Source organism: Podarcis liolepis (assembly GCF_965112155.1).
Source record: "Podarcis liolepis genome assembly, chromosome: 12".
NCBI classification, from domain to species: domain Eukaryota; kingdom Metazoa; phylum Chordata; class Lepidosauria; order Squamata; family Lacertidae; genus Podarcis; species Podarcis liolepis.
In genome coordinates, this window is record NC_139563.1 from 29,433,339 (window position 1) to 29,453,032 (window position 19,694).

At 42.7% G+C, this 19,694-nt stretch overlaps 1 protein-coding gene across 4 annotated transcripts in view; it reads right to left on the reverse strand.

Moving 5' to 3' along the window:
• Positions 1-373: 373 nt before the first annotated feature.
• Positions 374-19,694, reverse strand: part of COL28A1 (collagen type XXVIII alpha 1 chain) — a 66,742-nt gene continuing 47,421 nt past the window's right edge. For all 4 annotated transcript variants that reach the window (XM_083469055.1, XM_083469056.1, XM_083469057.1 and 1 more), the window contains 12 exons: positions 19,209-19,277; positions 11,371-11,439; positions 9,756-9,824; positions 7,652-7,720; positions 7,218-7,298; positions 7,091-7,126; positions 6,127-6,163; positions 4,464-5,018; positions 3,901-4,082; positions 3,107-3,341; positions 1,554-1,730; positions 374-1,220 (listed from right to left, as the gene is read on the reverse strand). In XM_083469055.1, coding sequence (XP_083325181.1) covers positions 1,558-1,730; positions 3,107-3,341; positions 3,901-4,082; positions 4,464-5,018; positions 6,127-6,163; positions 7,091-7,126; positions 7,218-7,298; positions 7,652-7,720; positions 9,756-9,824; positions 11,371-11,439; positions 19,209-19,277 — 1,575 coding nt within the window. In that variant the 3' untranslated portion in view covers positions 374-1,220; positions 1,554-1,557. The remainder of the gene's footprint in view (positions 1,221-1,553; positions 1,731-3,106; positions 3,342-3,900; positions 4,083-4,463; positions 5,019-6,126; positions 6,164-7,090; positions 7,127-7,217; positions 7,299-7,651; positions 7,721-9,755; positions 9,825-11,370; positions 11,440-19,208; positions 19,278-19,694) is intronic.

The following is a 19,694-nucleotide window of genomic DNA, read 5'->3' on the forward strand; positions in this document are numbered from 1 at the left end:
TATAAATGGGAGGCACTGCAAATGACAGGCATGTACATTAATTCTAATCCACTAGTCCATAAGCAAGCTTCTACTGTGGGGGTGGAAGTGGCTAACCTCTGGTCCTCTAGATGATGTTGGACTACAGTGTCTCATCATTCTGGACTACAGGTCAGCACTGTAGCTCAGTAGCTAGAGGACCACAAGTTAACTACCCCTTCTGTGTATCAAACCACTTTCTGAATGAGGAACCATGGCATAAATGAAACATGCTGCGGACATCCCTAAAGGAGGTGATTGAATTATCCATGTTTTAGTGTTCCGTATGTAGAAAATTACACAAATGCATAACTGCAGCATTTCCATGTAAAAAGAGTAGACACACACCCTCTTGTTCATATAATCAGTTTAATCATTATCCATTTAGCTTGTACAGTACTTTTGCATAGTGGTAAGGTCCAAAAAAAATACACTTATGTACATCTTTCAGTGCTTTTTTTTCTGTTAAAATTCCCCTATAAATTGATTCTACTCTTTACTGCACTCATTTGTACAAGAGCCCTGAGAAATAAAAATGTGTGGACTTAGCTTTAACAAAAATCCCAAAATTACCAGCCCTGATCTGGCCATAAGCCATTTTTGTTACTCATCTGAGCTTAACTAAAGTACCGGTAACTTGGTGGCTCTTGTGATGAGGATACATATGGAGGGCCACCAGTTCTGTGTGTTGAGCTGCCCACCACTACAGCGGGATCTTGGCTACTGTAGACATCTAAAGGGAAAGAAAGCAAATGCCACGTCTTTAGATGATCCTTGGCTGCTAAATGTAGACGTTCCCATTCAAAGGCACTTTTTTCCACTTGTTGCTTTGACAGATTTTACCAGTTTCAGGTATCCTCCATTGTTCTGCTCTTCATTTCCAAATAACAAAAGGTCATACTCTACTAAAGCTAAACATTAAAATCCTTGGTATCTTTCTTGTTAAAAGTTCCTGAAACGCTGCCATGGGCAGTACTAGAGCTAAAACACAAACACGGAAGTATTAAGATGCTTTTTGGCGAGTGAAGCTATCAATTACGAAGATAATACGTTCTATAAAATCCATTGAATGCATTGTAAAAAGCAGCAGGCGTGGTACAAAACTAGTACTTGCATTAACACAGCATTTGGAACTCTCTAGTATTCTTATACAAACTCCAGGAATAGTTCGCTTTGTTTTCTTCTCAAAGCTCGAGTTCTCTCTGTAAAAGAACACAAAAACAACATTCATGCCTGAAATACGTCGACGGAACCTTTTCACTTCTGTAATAAGAGTATTCTGCTCTTAACTAGTGCAGCTCTAAATATTAACTCCCTCCTGCTCAAACTTCCAACCAGCAGCGTTGAACTTTTTAAAGAAAAGGCAGGCAAGAGATATTTATAACTAGATTTTAGAGGCACTAAAACTTGTTTAAGGTACTATAATAACAAAGTCACAGAAGAATCAGCACGATTTCTTGTGCATATAAGATTTGCACCTGACTGTTATAAGGAAAACACTCTTTGGCAGAGGTCTTGCTATTAACATGACGTACCTGCTCAGTCACGAACGCAGGTTTCCCGGCAGTCCTGTTCTGTCTCAAACCTATTTTGGTTACCGTCGCAGCCTCCATACCAAAAGCGAGCACAAGAATTTACATCCTTGGCATAATACCACATCATTGTATAATCTCGGCAGTCTCCGGTTTTCATTGGTTCGAAACATCTGTCATCTGGAAACAAAATGGGTTGGGTTTTGTTTTTGGTTGTTTTTGGTTTTTTTACATCTACGGAGACCTCCAATTCTACAGAAGCACAAAATCTTGGGCCTTGTCTTTCCTTGCTATGGTGCTATGAATAGGTGCACCTGAGGTATTTGGTAATGGGAGGGTGTATCTGTAAACAACAGCCACTCCCCTCTTTTCTACAACCAAGGCAAACCTAGCTTACTCCTGTGTTTGCAGGTTCTGCCAGTTTTGCTACAGAGCTGGGCTGTACACAGCACTAACTGACAGCTATCGTCCCTCTTCCCCAACCCTAGAAGACGTAATGCCATTGTACCATAGTTTTGTTTTTACGTTCTGTGTGGAAGCCCTTCAAGTTCGTCCAAGTTCCATTCAAATACAGAGGCTTATTTCGTTCTATCATTTACTGACTAGGCACTCTTGCACACACATAACCTGGGACAACATGTCAATGGCATTTACTCCCAGGCTGGGATTGGACATATAAAACTCTCTGTCTAGTTAATGTGCCCCTCTTGTGGCTGTTATGTCCCACAAACCCACTGATGACATGCTAAAGACTGTAACCTGTGTTTTATTCTGTCTTTACCTGCTTCAGGCCATGAAGTGATCTATCAAAAGAGGAAGAAAGCTTTCCCCTTAACTTGTGACCTTGTTCTGTTGCCATGTGATAGCCTTCAATTTCACTGCCTCTATAACTTCAACTTTGTGGGGAGGTGGCCCATACAGTCGTACCTTGGAAATCGAACGGAATCCGTTCTGGAAGTCTGTTTGACTTCCAAAACATTCAGAAACCAAAGCACGTCTTCTGATTGGCTGCAGGAAACTCTGGAAGCCAATCGGAAGCCACGGAAGCCCCGTCGGACATTCAGGTTCCAAAAATAGTTCACAAACCGGAACACTCACTTCTGGGTTTGCAGCGTTCGGGAGCCAAAACACCTGAGAACTAAGCTGTTTGAAAACCAAGGTATGACTGTATAAGCAAACTCAAGACACATAAAGGCCCATAAAGTCTGTACATAGCTCAGTTGGTAGATCATGAGACTCTTAATCTCAGGGCTGTGGGTCCAAGCCCTATACTGGGTGAAAGATCCCTGCATTGCAGGGGGTAGTACCAGATGAGGCTCATGGTACCTTTCAACTTCTGTGATTCTATCCCTTAACCCATCCAACCCTAATCCTGCAGAAAGCCACCTAATTCAGAATTTAATTTGATCCTGACTTGTTTTTAGGAGGTGATTTAATTATTGTTTGATTTTAGATCACTGTTATATATTTGATGTTAGCCGCCCTGAGCCTGATCTCGGCCAGGAGGGGAAGGATACAAATAAAAATTGTTTATTATTATTATTATCCCTTCACACCTTTCGTATGAGGCTGCAGAACAGCTGACAGAGGTTGCACATCTCTAGTTACATTAGATACGCGAGTTATATCTGGCTTGGGAGTTCTGAATTCGAAAAACTCTTGTGTCTCATGAACAGAAGGGGCAGCTGGTCGCTTGTGACTATCAGGAAGTTGCTTAGGTGGAGCTGTAGTAACATAGCGGTCCCATTCAGAATAAGACACTCCTTTCTCACTAGGAACCCTTGGTGATAGCTATAAAAAAGGAAATAAAGAATTAAATGTCAGTGGCAAATAGGAATAGGGGGAAATTCTATTCAGTTCACATCTCAGATCTATCAAACTGGCACTTTCTGAAATAATATGAAAATTTAAAACACAGCCATCATTCATCTGTTTTTTTCAGTGCAGCTCTCCAACCAACCAAAGTGTATGAAAATGAATGTGTATGGCAAAAATTAATGTATTAGTGAAAATAACATAAAGATGCATTGTATTAGGAGAAATTGCTTGCAAGAATGTGTACATTCATCTATTGTATGCAAAAATGTATTTGTTAGGGAAAATTTGCTCTTGAATGCTGAAGAATTTTCAGGAGGATTTTTTAAATACAAATTCCTGCAGAAATTTGGCGAACTGAATATAAGATTGGAAAAATGACAAAACTTTCCAGCCTTTATGGTAAAACTAGGTGAACTTAAATACCAAGGCCAAGAATTGAAACCTGCGGACTCCTACGTGCAAAAAAAGAGACATGCTTTACTACTCAGCTATAGCCCTTCCTATATAAGCACAAATCTTTAGAAATACTTACAAAATCAGTATCTTCTGGCTTACGCGGAGGGACGTAAGGCTCATGTGTCTCAACTACAGAAAACTGACCAGTGTGCTTCGTTCTTGTCTCAAGTCCTGGAGAAAGGGCTGAGCTGAGCACTTTGTTGATGTAGGAACTGAAATCATTCTCACAAATTTGTTTGAAGATCTTATCCTCGAGAGCTGAAAGGGTTTGAAAAAGTCAATGCTGTTAGATGGAAATACACATCGACCAGGAATGAGACCGAGCTGATGGGGACAGGCCCATTTGTTTCAACCAGTGGCCCTCCAGAGGTTGTTGGACTCCCAGCAGCCCCAGCTGGCCTGGCCAGTGGTCAGGGATCATGGGAATTATATGAATCAAATTATTATATTGGTCACAGACCAGTTCCAGCTCACATACAAAATCAGAACACAATAGGGATACATTTAAATTGGCAGTTCGGTATAACAGGGACGGTACAGATATAGCAGCAGTTAAAATATATAAATTAGATCTTACTCACTAAAATATAACCTGAAGGTTCCAGCAAATAACATTCCAGAGAGATTGCTCCCTCTTACCTTGCAGGGTCATGAAATCATCTATCTGGTAGACATGCTCTGGGTCTGGGTCTGAAGCGATGAGGTCCAGATCTTTCCGGAAACTTTCAAAATTGGGATCGCTCTTCTGAACCACCCCAATGACAAAGATTTCAATGTTGAGAGCGTGGGCGTTCTTCACAACCACCTCCAGAGAATTCTGATCGCGGCGATCTGCTTGCCCGTCCGTTATCACAATAGCCACCTTTCTCACCCCTGGCCGGGCAGCCTGGAACACATCAATGGCGTTGCTGAGAGCTGTGGCGGTGAACGTGCCTTCCCCCAGGTACTGCATGGCATCAACGGCACTTTTCAAGCTGTCCTTGTTGGGGAACTGCTGCAAAGTGGACACCAGCTCGACTTTGTGGCTGAAGTTGATGATGCCGACACGAGCTGTAGCTTGGTTAACGGTGACGGCGTCAATCACCGTTTTCACAAACCGTTTGATCCGGTCAAAGTTCTCGGGCCCGACGCTTTCCGAACTGTCAATTACAAACACGAGCTCCAGGGGGTTTTCTTTGCACTTAACACCGCAGCCTGTTAAAAAGGGGGTGAGATGGGGTTAGAATTAAGTCAGCTATCTGCTATGTAGGGACACAGGTGGCGCTGTGGGTTAAACCACAGAGCCTAGGGCTTGCCGGTCAGAAGGTTGGCAGTTTGAATCCCCGTGACGGTGTGAGCTCCCATTGCTCTGTCCCAGCTCCTGCCAACCTAGCAGTTCGAAAGCACGTCAAAGTGCAAGTAGATAAATAGGTACCACTACGGTGGGAAAGTAAATGGCGTTTCCGTGCGCTGCTCTGGTTTGCCAGAAGTGGCTTAGTCATGCTGGCCACATGACCCGGAAGCTATACCCCAGCTCCCTCGGCCAATAAAGCGAGATGAGCGCCGCAACCCCAGAGTCGGTCATGACTGGACCTAATGGTCAGGGGTCCCTTTACCTTATCTGCTATGTAGATTTAAAAATTATTCCCCAAGAGTTGCAGACTGAGGTCCAAAAAATAAGTAAATGCTCTGATGTGCACACAAGGTGCTTCCTCTGTCCATGTGCATGAGAAAGACTTCCCTACATTCCCTTCTGACAGCAACTTCAGATACATCTTGGAATAAATGTGTACATGCTGTTTAAAATTAGGATTGTGGACAACGCCACCTGTTTTCTGTGGATGTGAGTCTTTGGTTCCCGGCACTGGTGAACACTGCACATTCATGCTATTTCAAATAACTGTTCCACTAAGGGTGGCTTCATACATGTGATTTTCTTCTTCTTTTCATTGGTATAGTGCTCCTCACCTCACACAGAAGTAGAGATGCGGCAAGACAGTAAAGGTAAAAAACAGGTAAAGGACCCCTGGATGGTTAAGGACCTTCCTGCAGCCAATCAGAAGCTGCGCTTTGGTTTTTGAATGCTTTGGAAGTAGAACGGACTGCCGGAACAGATTCCGTTCGACTTCCAAGGTGCAACTGTTTAACACTGCAGAGACATGGGCCAGCACTTGTGAAACAGCACTCTCAGCTATTTTCCTTCCACTCATGGTTCTTTCAACCCCGCCCAATAAATGTACACACTTCTAAGGTCAATTCTGAATTATTTAAGGGAAAGCAACTAATACAATCAAATGGTTTCATTCCTTCAGGTAGCTCTTACCACATATCTCCATTATGAGTTTGATTACGTCTTCTTTCTGAAAGAGAGGAGCCATTTTCAGTTGTGATTTCAGATTTGGAAATCAGTTATGCATCATTGACTAATTGTGGTGTTTTTGATCTTGTTTTTTTGGTTTGTTTTGTTTTCTAATGGAAAATTGAATGCTTGCTTTGCATAAAACAAGTGACTGGATGTTTTGAAACACTAAAAAATATTATTGTTACAGTGACATTCAGGTGGTTCTCTGAACATGTCTAAAAGAAGGGAAAGAATCATGTCTACTTGCATGGGAGTGGAAAGTGCCAAAGTTCGCTCAATTCTCTCATGTCCAGAATGGAAATTAGTGCAGCAAATGCAATCCGTGTTTTCTGCTGTTTTCACAACAGTCTGCAAACAATATTTAATTGAGAATGTGTATTGTTGTTCTCCTCCCCGCCGCCATTTGTATTTTGTGTTCTTTGCGTTGAAATGAATGGCCTTTGCATTGAAATTAATGGTATGACATAATGCTACAATACGTAATTGATTGCATAAAATTCTGTCTGCCACGGCAAGACAAACAACATGGTTTCCCCCAAAAGCTGAACTGTAGCAGACTAGAAAGAACGCTGCATACATGGCTCTGAACAGGTTGGAACACATTTTCTAACAAAATACGTAGTTCAATTATACTTAATCTGTGACAGAAATGTCGTTTTTATTTGACGCAACACAAAATATACAAAAAGCCCTGCTGGATGTGGCCAGTGGCCCATCTGGTCCAGCATATTGTTCTCATATCGGCCAACCAGAAGCTTATAGTAAGACCACAGGCAGGACCTGGAAAAGACTGATTCATTCCTAGCTGTAATCCAACAACATCTGGTGAGCCACTGATTCCCCATCTCTGATCATAAAGAGGGCCAAGCTGCAGCTTTTACCAACAGTCACATTTTTATGATAAAACACATCAGGATATACTTACAGTAAGACCAGGTTCACCTTTGAGTCCTGAAAATCCCTGAAAGGTTGTATAATGATATAAATTATTAAGTGCACTATCTTCTGTCATGAAATAATAAATAAAGAAGTTGTGGTTTTTTAAGTGTTACCCTTGGTCCTGCAGGTCCAGGTTCTCCAATCTCTCCTTTGTTACCTCTCTTTCCCTGGTCTCCTTTCTCTCCAGAATCGCCCTAATAATAAGATACAACATGGCTATAAGCCTGGCCCTACATAATTGGTCACATGATACAGCACACAGATACCATTTGAATGGTAATGCCCATCAACTTCGGGGGGCAGCCCCCTCAAATACTTTATTGGGGGGTCCAAAGGAGCCTCGGCTCCCATGGATAGAAGACTTTTTAATTTCCATTTCCTCTTTCCCCCCTTCTTCCTCCTTTTCTTTATTCCTTTATTTCTTTAATCTTGGTTGTTTCCCCTCTTTTTCCTTTCTAAATTAGTTTGCTTTTTATTGTATTTTATGTTGAAAACTTTTAATAAAAACTGATTTTTTAAAAAAGAGATAGATGGGCAACCCTCTTACCTTAGACCCAGGTAGTCCAACCCCCACAGAGCCTTTTTGTCCTGGTAAGCCTTGAACACCCCGATCTCCCTAAAAACAACATAGAGATTTGCTTAGAAATAGCCTTTGTAAAAAGACCGTAACATTTAGCAGCTGCAAGCAAAGTACTGTTCCCTCAGTTATTTAGGTCGTTTTCTGTTTGAATGCAGAACCGTCTGCAAGGATTGCATTTGGCTATACCCATATGGACATTTATTAAACATACAGGAAACAAGCATGCAGGAAATCCACTGACAGATGTTTAGCCAGCCGTCTTATCCCTTTGAGCAGAGCAGCTTTCCTGTCACTTCCATATGGAACAGTTATGTTAAATGTGGCCCAAAAGCATCCCCAGGGCTCAGCTGCTCAGCTTAAGCGGCCACCAATATTGCTCAGCCACAGGGTTTACTTACATGACCCAGAGACCTAATACACAGATGCTCCTCTTGTGAGACAGCTTCACATGATGGGAAAGAGTTTTCTACTCTTTGGCTCTAAGCCAGTGGTTCCCAAACCTGAGCGGCCACTGGAGGTGTCAACGACTATCAGGCTTTGAAAAGCTGGCATCGCTGTATCAAGTTTATCAATTTTGTTGACTCAAGCTACATTGGATTTTGAATAAATGTGCAACTAATTGTAACTGTTTTTAATGCTGCTGTGTAATCACGTTTCTTAGTGCATCGTGATTCAACCACTATTGTGAATAATGCTCTTTATAGGGCAAGGGGCACTGGGGATGAGTTTATGGAGCCAAGGGAACAGTGGCCCCCAAAAATATTTGGAACCACTACTCTTAGCCGTCCAAACCACAAGCCCCGGAGCTTTACATACGCAAGAAGTGTCACATTCCTGACATCTCTGTGGCCATATAAGGAGTGATGATATTTTTGTAGGTGACAACACACTTGCTTTCTAAATTTTGAATTGCCCCAGAGGAGTCCCTACCGGATTCTCCATTCATTCAACATTTGGTACTCTCCTCCAGGCCACACCCCCTCCCCAGGCCACGCCCCTCACAAGCCGTGTTCTGCGCCCTCACTGAGGTTCACATAAATGGGAAAGTGTTTTTAAAATGCGTTGCTCTAAGTCAGATTCTTGTGGGAAGGATCCAGCTCAACATTTGTTTTGTTTTTGTTTTATTTTGACAAAGTAATAATCATAAATAAATAAGAATAAAAATATGCACCCCACCACTGAGACCATTCCATTGTAACTGCCCAACCTTCCAAAATTTCAGCACCTCTTGCTATGGTTTGACCCCTTTCCGTTTTACAAATTCTACAAACAACTTCCGTATCAAAATCATTTCTCCTACATATTCCCCATCTTACCTTAATGGCACATCTCAATTTATCATTAATAGCTACACCTCTTTATACCATTCCTCCATTTTATATTCTGCTTGACCCTTCCACTTCCCTAGCGATCATAATTCATGCAGCTGTCGATAAATTTGTGAGCAAGTCCTTCATAGCCTGCGAACCTTCCACCCCATCGTAAATTGATAATAATGGCAACTCTGCACTTTCAGTCAACTTTAACCCAGTGATTTCGGTTATCTCCCAGCTCAACATTTTTCCAGATATTTATAGCTTTGGTATAAGTAATTGCCTAGTCTGGATGACAGCAGGTGTGTGTGTGTCTCTCTGTGTGTGAAGTCATCAGGTTCTAAAGGCCAAAACTAAAATTCTAGTTTAAAAGATATGTCACTGCTAGGACACCCTGACACAACATGACGGCCTTTTAATTTGTTAGAGCAAACAGTATTTACTCAGTTATTTCACTTCCATGGAAGGGGAAAGTCCAGGGTATGGCACATCCACAGTTCATCAGTTCTTCCAGAACAAATTTCTGTCCTTGATCAAGATAGAGTTTTAAAGGCCTGATCTTTTCACTCCAACAGGGCTGGCACTCAGTTAAGAAACTACTGTCTGTCAACCAAGTGGACATTTAAAATTTAGGTTTTTGGGGTTTCTTTCCCATCTTAAGCAGCAACATAAATAGTTCCATGAAACAACTGTGTAATGAAGACAGGGCAGGGGGAGTCATTTGCAAAAAAAACTTATGTCAGCACCTACATTCTTACCTTAATTCCTTGTATACTATCTCCAGGAGGACCCTGTGGCCCTGGCAGACCTTTTTGTCCAATAACACCCTAATTTTAAAAAAGAAAAAAAGGAAATAAAATTGTCTCAGATTAAGGGTGGTGGGGAGTAGTTTAAGACAACTCCAGGAAGAAGTCAGAATTGTATAGTGCCATGTAAAGTTTTGTGCCCGTCTCTGCCTTTTCCAAATGCTGGAAACTGTGAAAAGAATTACATATATGAGCCTTTGTAACTGCTTGGGGGCACTTAAGTGCATTCCTATACATGTCTATTCAGAAACAGGGATGGACAAATTGATCGATTTCAGTTTCTTGCAGCTTCTCCTTCTTTCCCATCTTAATTTCAGTTCTTTGGCAATTGGCTTTTTTCTTTTTTTAAAAAAAGAAATCCTTGTGAAAACCTATCGGCATCTTAGTGCAATTTCTCCTAATCAATGAAATTTCACATGCAGTTTTGACTAATGTATACACTTTTGCAAAGCAATTCCCACTAACGTAATTCATTTGTAAGTCATTTTCCTGAATAGATGTCTCTTTATGCATGCCGTCCAGTAATGTCTGTATTCTTGCACGCATTGGTTGGTTGGAAAACTGCATTGAAAAATTCAGAGAAGTACAAATTTCAAAGGACAGCTATGTTTCGGTTCACGTATTGGTTCAAAAAGTGTGGATTAAATGGGTTTCTCATTAAAATGCAAACAAATTCAATTCTTCACCCCTACTGCAACTCGGAAATAAGGCCTATTGAGGTCACTCTAGGTAATTCAAAGGCTGGAGTAAGAGGCCGTCCGAATAAGGGCAGCCATGGAAGTGTTTAGGGAGTAAGGAAGCTGATAGCACAATCCCACCTATTTCTCCTCTCTGCCCTTGGTCACGTTCAACAGCCAGCCGAATTAAATGACAAAGCTGTCTTGACTATACCATTTCAGGCTTGGGATACACATTTAAAAAACAAAGCAACTCCCCACACACAGAAAGAAGACAGGCTGAACCCTTCCCCCTGACATGCTGATTCTCTGTGTGCAAGGGCTTATCCTTTGCTCCATAAGGTAAGCAAATGTACATCCACAGCAGTCACCTGAAGTCTTGGGCTAAAAAGAGCCTGATGGCTGGAGTGAACCAGTCAGTCCCCGTTATTGAGAGCCGTAGGATCAGTAGCATTCTTCTGCAACTAACCCCCAAACAAAGGCAACACTGCATTCCTTTGCTGGGTGCACTGCATCTAACAATTCGGCCACAAAATGCAACATTATAGAAAGAAGTGCTTCTTTTGCAAGGCATTCAGAAACCCGTTAAGATTAAAATAGGCAAAAAAGAAGCAGCAGCTGCTAAGATATTGAATGTAAGTTAGCTCCAAAGCATTCCAAGAAAGGTGGCTATCATGTTTAACTTAAATATATAAGGGGCGGGAACTTCTAGATCTTCACAGGAAGAGAACCTGTGGTACCTATAGATGTTGTTGGACTCCAACTCCCATCAGCCCCAGGTAGCACAGACAGTGGTCAGGGAAGATGGGAACTGTAGTCAAACAATATCTGGAGGGCCACACTGCATATTCCCAATCCCTCTGCTAGACTGTGCAGAGATCCTTGCTAACCTTGGGCCCAGGTATTCCTATTCCTCTTTGACCAGGAGGCCCCGGGGATCCTCTTGCTCCTGGTTCTCCCTAAAGTAAAGAAAGACAAAAAGGAAGAGGTTCAACACGGGTATTACATCCACAGAATTTTATGAACGAGCCTGTTTTCAAAACAAATCATAGCAGAGGATGTTCCAACTTAAAAGCCGGCAAGCTTCCCATAGATATCAATAGCTAAAGGCTACATTACATGTGCTATTAATTTATTTACATGCATTCTCAGGGCAGCCCATAGAATAGAAAATGCACAATACAGTAAAATGTAAAGCACCATTAAAGCAATTCCCAGTTAAGGTTTTTTATTTATTTATTTTAAAAGAGTATTTAAACTCACACCCAAACCAAGGAGCAGAGAATCAAAGCCACAGAGCCAGGGGGATATTAGGAGCTACAACAAAATTCAAAAAGGTCTTGGAAAATAAAAGACATTTAAAATGTGTTGGCAAAAAGCCGTTAGGTACACGTGGCCCTGCTTGGAAAGAGCATTCTGCAGTTGAGACACACAGCCACTGAGATGCCCCTTTCACAAACAGCCGCATGCTGCACCTCATTTGGCTTGGGCACCCAGAGAAAGCATTGGGATAAAGATATCAGGGTTGGAGTAGGTTATCCTTGCCCAAGTCCAAGGATCAGCGGCCTGGGGCAACTCAAAGGCAGACTTTTTTTTACTTGTGCCACCGGTGTTGCAAAACACAATGTCTGTATAGACACTGGGCTGCCTTTTGAATATTGCACTTGATCTCTCAACCTGTTTTTAATTGCTATGGGGTTTTTTGTTAATGAGATTGTTTTACAGTCTGTTTAATTATGGTCCCCCCCCCCATTTCTTTTAATGCTTGTGTAACCTTGGAGACCAGAGTTCACCGGGTCACCTTGAACCAGTCATCAACACTTAACCTAACCTACCTCTCAAGCAGGGCCGGATTTAGGTTTGATGAGGCCCCAAGCTCCTGAAGGTAATGGGGCCCTTTATATGTCCAGCGGTCCTTTGTCAACAACAAATTGTCACTGTTCTTTGTGTTGAATATATGCTATATGGTGATTTATGGACCTACACAACACCAAACACTATTGCTGCATGTAGGTTTTATTTTGATTGGTTTTGTTCTTATATTTTGGAAATGTACATCCAGGTTTTTTTCCTTTAAATTTTTTGGGGGCCCACAAGAGAGTGTGGCCCTAAGCTATAGCTTGTTTAGCTTATACGTAAATCTGTCACTGTTCACAGGGTTGTTGGGAGGATAACGTAGAGAGCGGGAGAGCCATGGATGCTAAATTGAGCTCCCTGGAGCAAAGGTGGGAAATGAATGCAATAAATAAGAAAAATATGGGTGAAGAGGAGGGCTTTTTTCTGGTGGACTCCATCACCATTATAAGAGAACAAGAGAGGCATTCACGGTGAGTTCCAGCACCTCTTTTTCTAGAAAAACAGCACAGGGGAAGATGTTTGTATAAATAAATAAGAGATGGTCTCCATGTTCTCTCTCCCCTCCTGCCAGAGAGGGAGGCAATTCGGAGCAGGTAAATATTGAGGAGTGTGGAGGGAGGTCTTCACGAAGTTCTCTCTGATTCTCTGAATGATGGGGAAAGCTGCAGGAACTGTTATTTGGAGCAACCTTCTTCTCCCACAGAGTTTCTAACCAGCACAGCACTTAAAGGTTTAACAATTCAAACACATCATGGAGAAATGTCTAACAAAGTTGCCAGAGATTTAAATAATAGGACAGCTGTTGACAGATGGCTGAGAGGCAACTTGATCTTGGTGAAATCCCTAAAGGACAAAGGTCTGTTTGACAATTTGTGTACAACTGTGGTTTGTTTAGGGGGAGGAGACGTCTGTGATATTAGAGAGGGGGCAGCCCAACCTTCAAAAACTAGTTAATGGAGAAGTTTTCAGGGCTGGAATGCTGCGACTTCAGCGCTTAAATCCGAGAAGCCTGTTTGACTGGTTTGTGGATCAGACTGTGAAAAGATCATGAAGATTAGAGCTGCAGCAGTCCTTAAAAAAACTCAACAATCTTACTTGGGAATAAGTCCGATTAAACTCAGAGGAATTTACCGTGGATCACACACGTGTAGGCTTGCATGGTTGATCCTGAATGCTAAAGATGGGGCCAAACTACATGTTATAGATCTGTAACTGGAAAACATCTGAAAGCAGCTGTGGCATGTTCCCATTTGGACTGGGGAGGGGGAGCTGAAGTGTGGGGACATGAAGTGTCAAATCCTTTTTTTTTCATGTTGGCATTGCTCCAACCCCATCCCCCGAGCAGTTATTATTTGCACATCGAGAGGCACATTGATTCCATGTGCTACCAGCAGGTGGTGCCAGAGGATGGGTCAATTTCTGTATGGGTCTTTTGGTATTTGTGGATGAGTTGAATTTGTATCTCGCCCCACCCACCCACCAGCTTTTCTGATTTATTCACCTAAAACATTGTGATTTAACAGGATTGCAGGCTACTTGGGAAACCCAGCCAGGGTTTAAATAATATAAATAATATAATTGTTATAAATAATAAAATTATTGCTGTTTATTATTATTATTATTATTATTATTATTATTATGCCCCTCTGAACTCACTCACTTAATTTCAAGTAAACCTGAATAGGACCAGGCTGCTTTAACTTTAATTCACAGGACTACTGCAGGCAAATGTTTCTCCTCTTAACCATTTCAGAGACAGGCTGTTCAAAACATTTACTGTAAATACTTACAGTTTAGACATGTTGCTAAACCAGCACTCCCTTCTGGATCAGGCCAAAGACCTATCTAGTCCAGCATTATCTTCTCATGCTGGCCAAGCAGATGGGAAACCTGTAAGCAGGACCTGAGTGCCGGCTGGGGCTTCTGGGAGTTGGGAGCTAAACCACGGTTTAGAGCGGAGATGGGGACTCTATGGTCCTCCAAATGTTGTTTGGCTCCAGCTCCCATCAGCCCTAGCCAACATGACCAAGGGTCAGGGATGATGGGATTTGTAGTTCGACAACATCTGCATGGTCAAAGTGGGGATTCCATGACCTTCCAGATCACAGAATCAGAGTTGGAAGGGTAATCTAGTCCAATCCCCTGTAATGCAAGAATCCTGTCCACAGCCTGCCCTGGGTGGGCTCAAACCACCAACCTTTAGGTTAAGAGCCAGGAGCACTGACCCATTGCGCCACAGGAGGACTATTGCTTAACTGCAGCTCCCATCATTCCTGACCATTGACCATGATGGATGAGGATAATGGGAGCTGGAGACCTATATCATCTGAAGAACCACAGACTTAGAGCTACATGAAAGGGCCTATTCTCCTCCCAAGCTCACACAACCCTCTTTTCTCCCCTGTGTGTCCAAGGGCAGGGTGGACGAGGAATCAGAAGCTTTTCTTTCAGTTTTTTAATTAACAATGCCTTCTGGAGTCATCTGAACCAGTGGCTGTGGTTTAGCACTATGGTTAGTTTCAACAAGACAGCTTCACAGCCTGTGATTTGAAGTTGACTTGTTTTGGAGCTAATCATAGTTATTATGTGATACGTAGTCTAAATTAGTGTGAAATCAAACATTAAACAGTTTGCATATATATTATATAGACAGGGGTGTATGTCTTATTTTTCTGCTCCTCTCGATTAACTCTGTGACCTCTGGTGCATTTATTTTTAAATTGTTCCACTACTGTGAAACACAAGGCTAAGGTTCTCCGAGCGACTGCACATGCATCATAAATTTATGGAATGATATGGGTTGGAAACAACTCTATATAAGGGAAGTATTATGTATATCTGTTGAAATGGATCCAAAGATATACAAAGAGTTACCATGCTGGGCTTTTCGCTTTGTTTTTGTTTTTTTTGAACCGCAGGAATTTTTCTGCATACTTATTTTTTCTTAATTATAAAGGGCGAGGGAGGAAGAAAATGCAGTCAGCTGAAATTGAGCTAACGGGCAGTTACCGTGTGTGAGATCAATTAAGACGCCTGGGGCGAGGAACAGACACTCAGCTCTTTACTGGAGTTGAGCCTATGTTTGATAGGCCAGGATCTTAACATGATACGCTTCCTGCAGCTGGCTCTACCTTGCCCCCAGAGACCACTGTTGGTGGGTTCCCCTCCCCCCAAAAAAGCTTTGGCTCTGGTTCTTCAGTAAAAATGCTAGGGTAGGCTATTCCCACTGTTGTGGTATCAAGGCTTTGGCTTTACAATTTGCATGCCTTTTATATATATACTCAGTTGTTGTGATTACAGCCTGCTCCTTTGCCCTTCATGTCTATCCTATACACAACAAGAAAGTCATGCCTATAGTGTTCCTGCATCCCACAGGCGGTTTTGAGTGAATCGGGCCTCTGTTTCACCAAATTCCTCCTTTCTGTTGCCTGCATATGTGAGCCATCTCTCAAGCCCAAAGAACAGAGCTCCAATTGAGATTGAGGGAACATTCTTACGGAGTGATACTTAGTGGAATTCCAACTTGTATGTAAATGTGTTTATAGGGGCCTCTTCGGTTAAACAAAGCTGTTCGTTTTTTTATTAAAAAATAGAGGAAATTAGAGCAGTACAGAAGAAGGATCGGAGCGGGAAACCAAGTCCTACTGGTCGCTCTCTCTCTGTGTGTTTTCGATACCTCAATAATACGGAAAATAAATGACAATGAAAGTGGCTACCAAACCTCTGTGAGAAGGAAAACAATAGCCGGAACAGTTTCTATACTACATTTCCAAATATTATCTCAGTAACCAGTAATGAAGCTGGATCTGGGACGATTCGGGACAGATAAAAGAATGCGCTTCCTCATGGAACTCCTTCCCACAGGAGACAGTAATGGCCACCAACTTGCGAGGACTTTAAAAGAACATTAGGCACAGTCATGGAGGAGGACAAGGCCACTAATGGCTTCTAACCGCAATAGCTGTGTTCCACCTCCACTGGCAGAGGCAATATGGCTGTCAGGGACTGGACAGAGTAGGAATGGTGGAGACCGTCTCCGCAGCCAGGGCCTTCCAGAGAAGAGGAAGACAGTATAGATTTACAACAGGGGTTTGTGGGAGGTCACAGCTCAGAGGCAGATGAGGGGAAAAGTTGGGAAGTAATGGGAGAGGGGGAAGCAGAGCGGGAGCAGCTGGCTCACACGTTATCACTAGAAAGCATCCCAGACCACCACCACCCCCGTTCTCCCAGAACCAGGCAAGCATTGAAAGCAGGAGAGCAAAGGGCTCAGAGGCAAATGACCCTAAGCGGCCACCATAAGCTGGGTGGTACTGTTGACAATTGAGGAGAGAAGTCGGGTGGAGATTACTCAGAGCAATGCCGTTACTCCAAGAGACAGCTTTTCTAAGCCTCTCTCTGTGAATATTGAATATAAGACATTGGTAAGAACTCTCCTTGTTTATCTGTTCCTGGCAACCTACTGTTGGGGGGGGGGGTCGGAGTCCCTGACGCCTACAAATTGCAAGAAATCATAGTTGGGGAGAATGCTCATGTTCTGCTTGTAGGCCTCGTGCATCAATGATTATACCTGCGTCAGCCCCTGGACAGGGGTAAAAGGCATTATTTGCATAACTGCATTAAAGCCAATATGTGAGATTATTTTCCACCACACAAACTGTTCCTTCTTACAGTTTGTGCAGGGATCCATAATAGCTGCGGCTTCAAGGATTTGTCTGAAAGAATGAGGCCACTGAAGCACAGGTTGTGTCTCTTATTTAATAAACGTGGATTATTTTCAGCTTCTTGGGTACAAATATTCAGGGGTCTCGATAAGGAACTGGCCCATGGAGTCAAGAAGTCCCCCCCCCCATGGTCTAGAGAAGTGGCGGCCAAATTTGGCCCTCCAGCTGTTTTGGGACTACAATTCCCATAATCCCTGATGAAATATACTCAGAGTCGCAAAGTGATTTCATGCTCTTTATTCAGCTCATAGTGGTGAGGAGGAATGAATGAAAGTCCCCTCACAGTATCTGCTTTATATACATTATTTACACAATGGGCTGCACATGATTGGCTAATTCCGGAATTCTACTGTAAGCCAATCAGGTTGTGGATTCACTTCTATCTGGAGCAGGATTGGGTGGTTCCTGCCAACCAATCATACTGCTGCATTGTTCTAGGACCAATCAGACTGCTGCATTCTGAATCCTATTGTTCTAGGACTAATCAGACTGCTGCAATTTGGATCCTATTGTTCTAGGACCAATCAGACTGCTTCAGTTTGGATCCTATTCAACTCAGTACATAACACCTGACCACTAGGCCTGTTAGCTAGGGATGGTGGGAGTTGTAGTCCCAAAACAGCTGGAGGGCCAAGTTTGGCCATCACTGGTCTAGAGGGTTACCACAGGGAAGTGGAGTGAGGAGGAGCAGGAAGGAGGAACGGTGAGCAGAACAAACAGAGAGGCAGAGTCCCTAGCACACTGCATTCCTCAGAAGAAAAATAGTAAAACTTTTGCTGCACCTAATTTTTAATAGCTCTAATTCTGCAAATGGAATGATTTTATAAGAATGCTCATATGACAACCATGGAATGTAGGAAGCGCTCTCTCCCTCTTTTCTATTTACTAGGATAATACCAAACTGGTCTGCCACTGCCAGAATATGCTCCAGAGTACTATAAGTGATTTATCTGTTTGTTTTGACAAATTCCTGTGCTGTTTTGTTCACATGGGGACAGAAGTGTTTAGCAGCCTTGAGGGCAGCCACCAAAGAGCTCAAGACATACTGAAATGTGCATTTTATTCAATGGCTCAGCTGTGACCGGTTTTGATTTCCCTATGTAAATTGGGCAGCAGAAGGCAACAGCAGATTTTTACATTGTTAAAGCAGAGGACTGATTGAAAGCGGGCAGATTTAGACAATCATACATAAATATTTCACACAGAGTTTCTATAGACACCTCAAACTTTAAAGTGGTGTTCAAAAAGCTATTTATTTGGGGCCACCTTTCCTTAATTTCAGCTTTTCTTTAAACACCCACAGGTGAGGGGATAGCATTTTTATTTTTCTGTTTTCTCTATTTTAAAAAGAAAACATGGCCTATGCTTTGAAAACACTTGCTGTACTGCTGCTAGTTTTAAATTGCTGATTTCTGAGAGTTGGTATGGATTTTTATTTTTATTTTTGAAATGCAAGCTAGTCACACTGGGGGGCCATTACCCCAAACGACAGCTTGACATAAGCAAATAAACAAACGTTGTGCCAGAGGTCTAACTTCTGTTAACACTTAAAGGGCTACGTCAAGATGGATTCTGTCAACTTTATAAAAGTTATGTTATCTATCAAGAAGAAACTGTGATTTATGTTCATTTCTGAGGAAATAGAATACAAAAAGAACCTGCTGGATCAGCCAATGGCCTATCTAGTCCAGCGTCCTGTTCTCACAGAGGCCAACCAGATGCCTGTGGGAAACCTAAAAGCATCCAAGCACAAGAACATTCTCCTCAATATGGAGGGAAACAGTGCATAGAATTTGTTTGAAGAAGAAGAAGAAGAAGAAGAAGAAGAAGAAGAAGAAGAAGAAGAAGAGTTTGGATTTGATATCCTGCCTTTCACTCCCCTTCAGGAGTCTCAAAGCGGCTAACATTCTCCCTTCCCTTCCTCCCCCACAACAAACACTCTGTGAGGTGAGTGGGGCTGAGAGACTTCAGAGAAGTGTGACTGGCCCAAGGTCACCCAGCAGCTGCATGTGGAGGAGCAGGGAAGCGAACCCAGTTCACCAGATTACGAGTCTACCGCTCTTAACCATTACACCACACTGGCTCTCTTTTAATGCTTTCAATGACAGAGTTATCTATTAAAATTATACGTGTTACTTTAGCATGAGTACCTTTTGGCCAGGGTCCCCTGCTCCTTTAAGTCCTCTTGGTCCCTGAAGGCCAGGCATTCCCTGAGGTCCCTAGAATGACGTCAGAAAAATACAGGCTGGTTAGTCTCACAGAACCGAAGGATGTGCAAATAATGGGATTTTGGCCTCTATCTAGAAGCTTTTATTTCTTCATTTAAAAACAAACTGTAATGGATTTAGGGGTTGCTCGTGCGTAAGTTGCCGCCACTGCTGGCAAGGTTACCTGGTTAAACCCTTTCTGACTGAACAGCCTCCAGCATCGTGGCTGCCTCAGTCGCTGGCAGAATCCGTCAGTGGGCGTTTCTTGAACCTTTTCCAGCATAAAAGTTGTTTGACGCCAAGTCTCCTCCTACTCTCCCTGCGCGGAAGTCTTCTGCGCAGGGAGGGTGTGGGCAACCCGTACTCTCTCCGCTGGTCTCCGGCGAGGAGTCTTGGAGCCTCCTCTCCGATTCCCCCATCTGCCCCCCT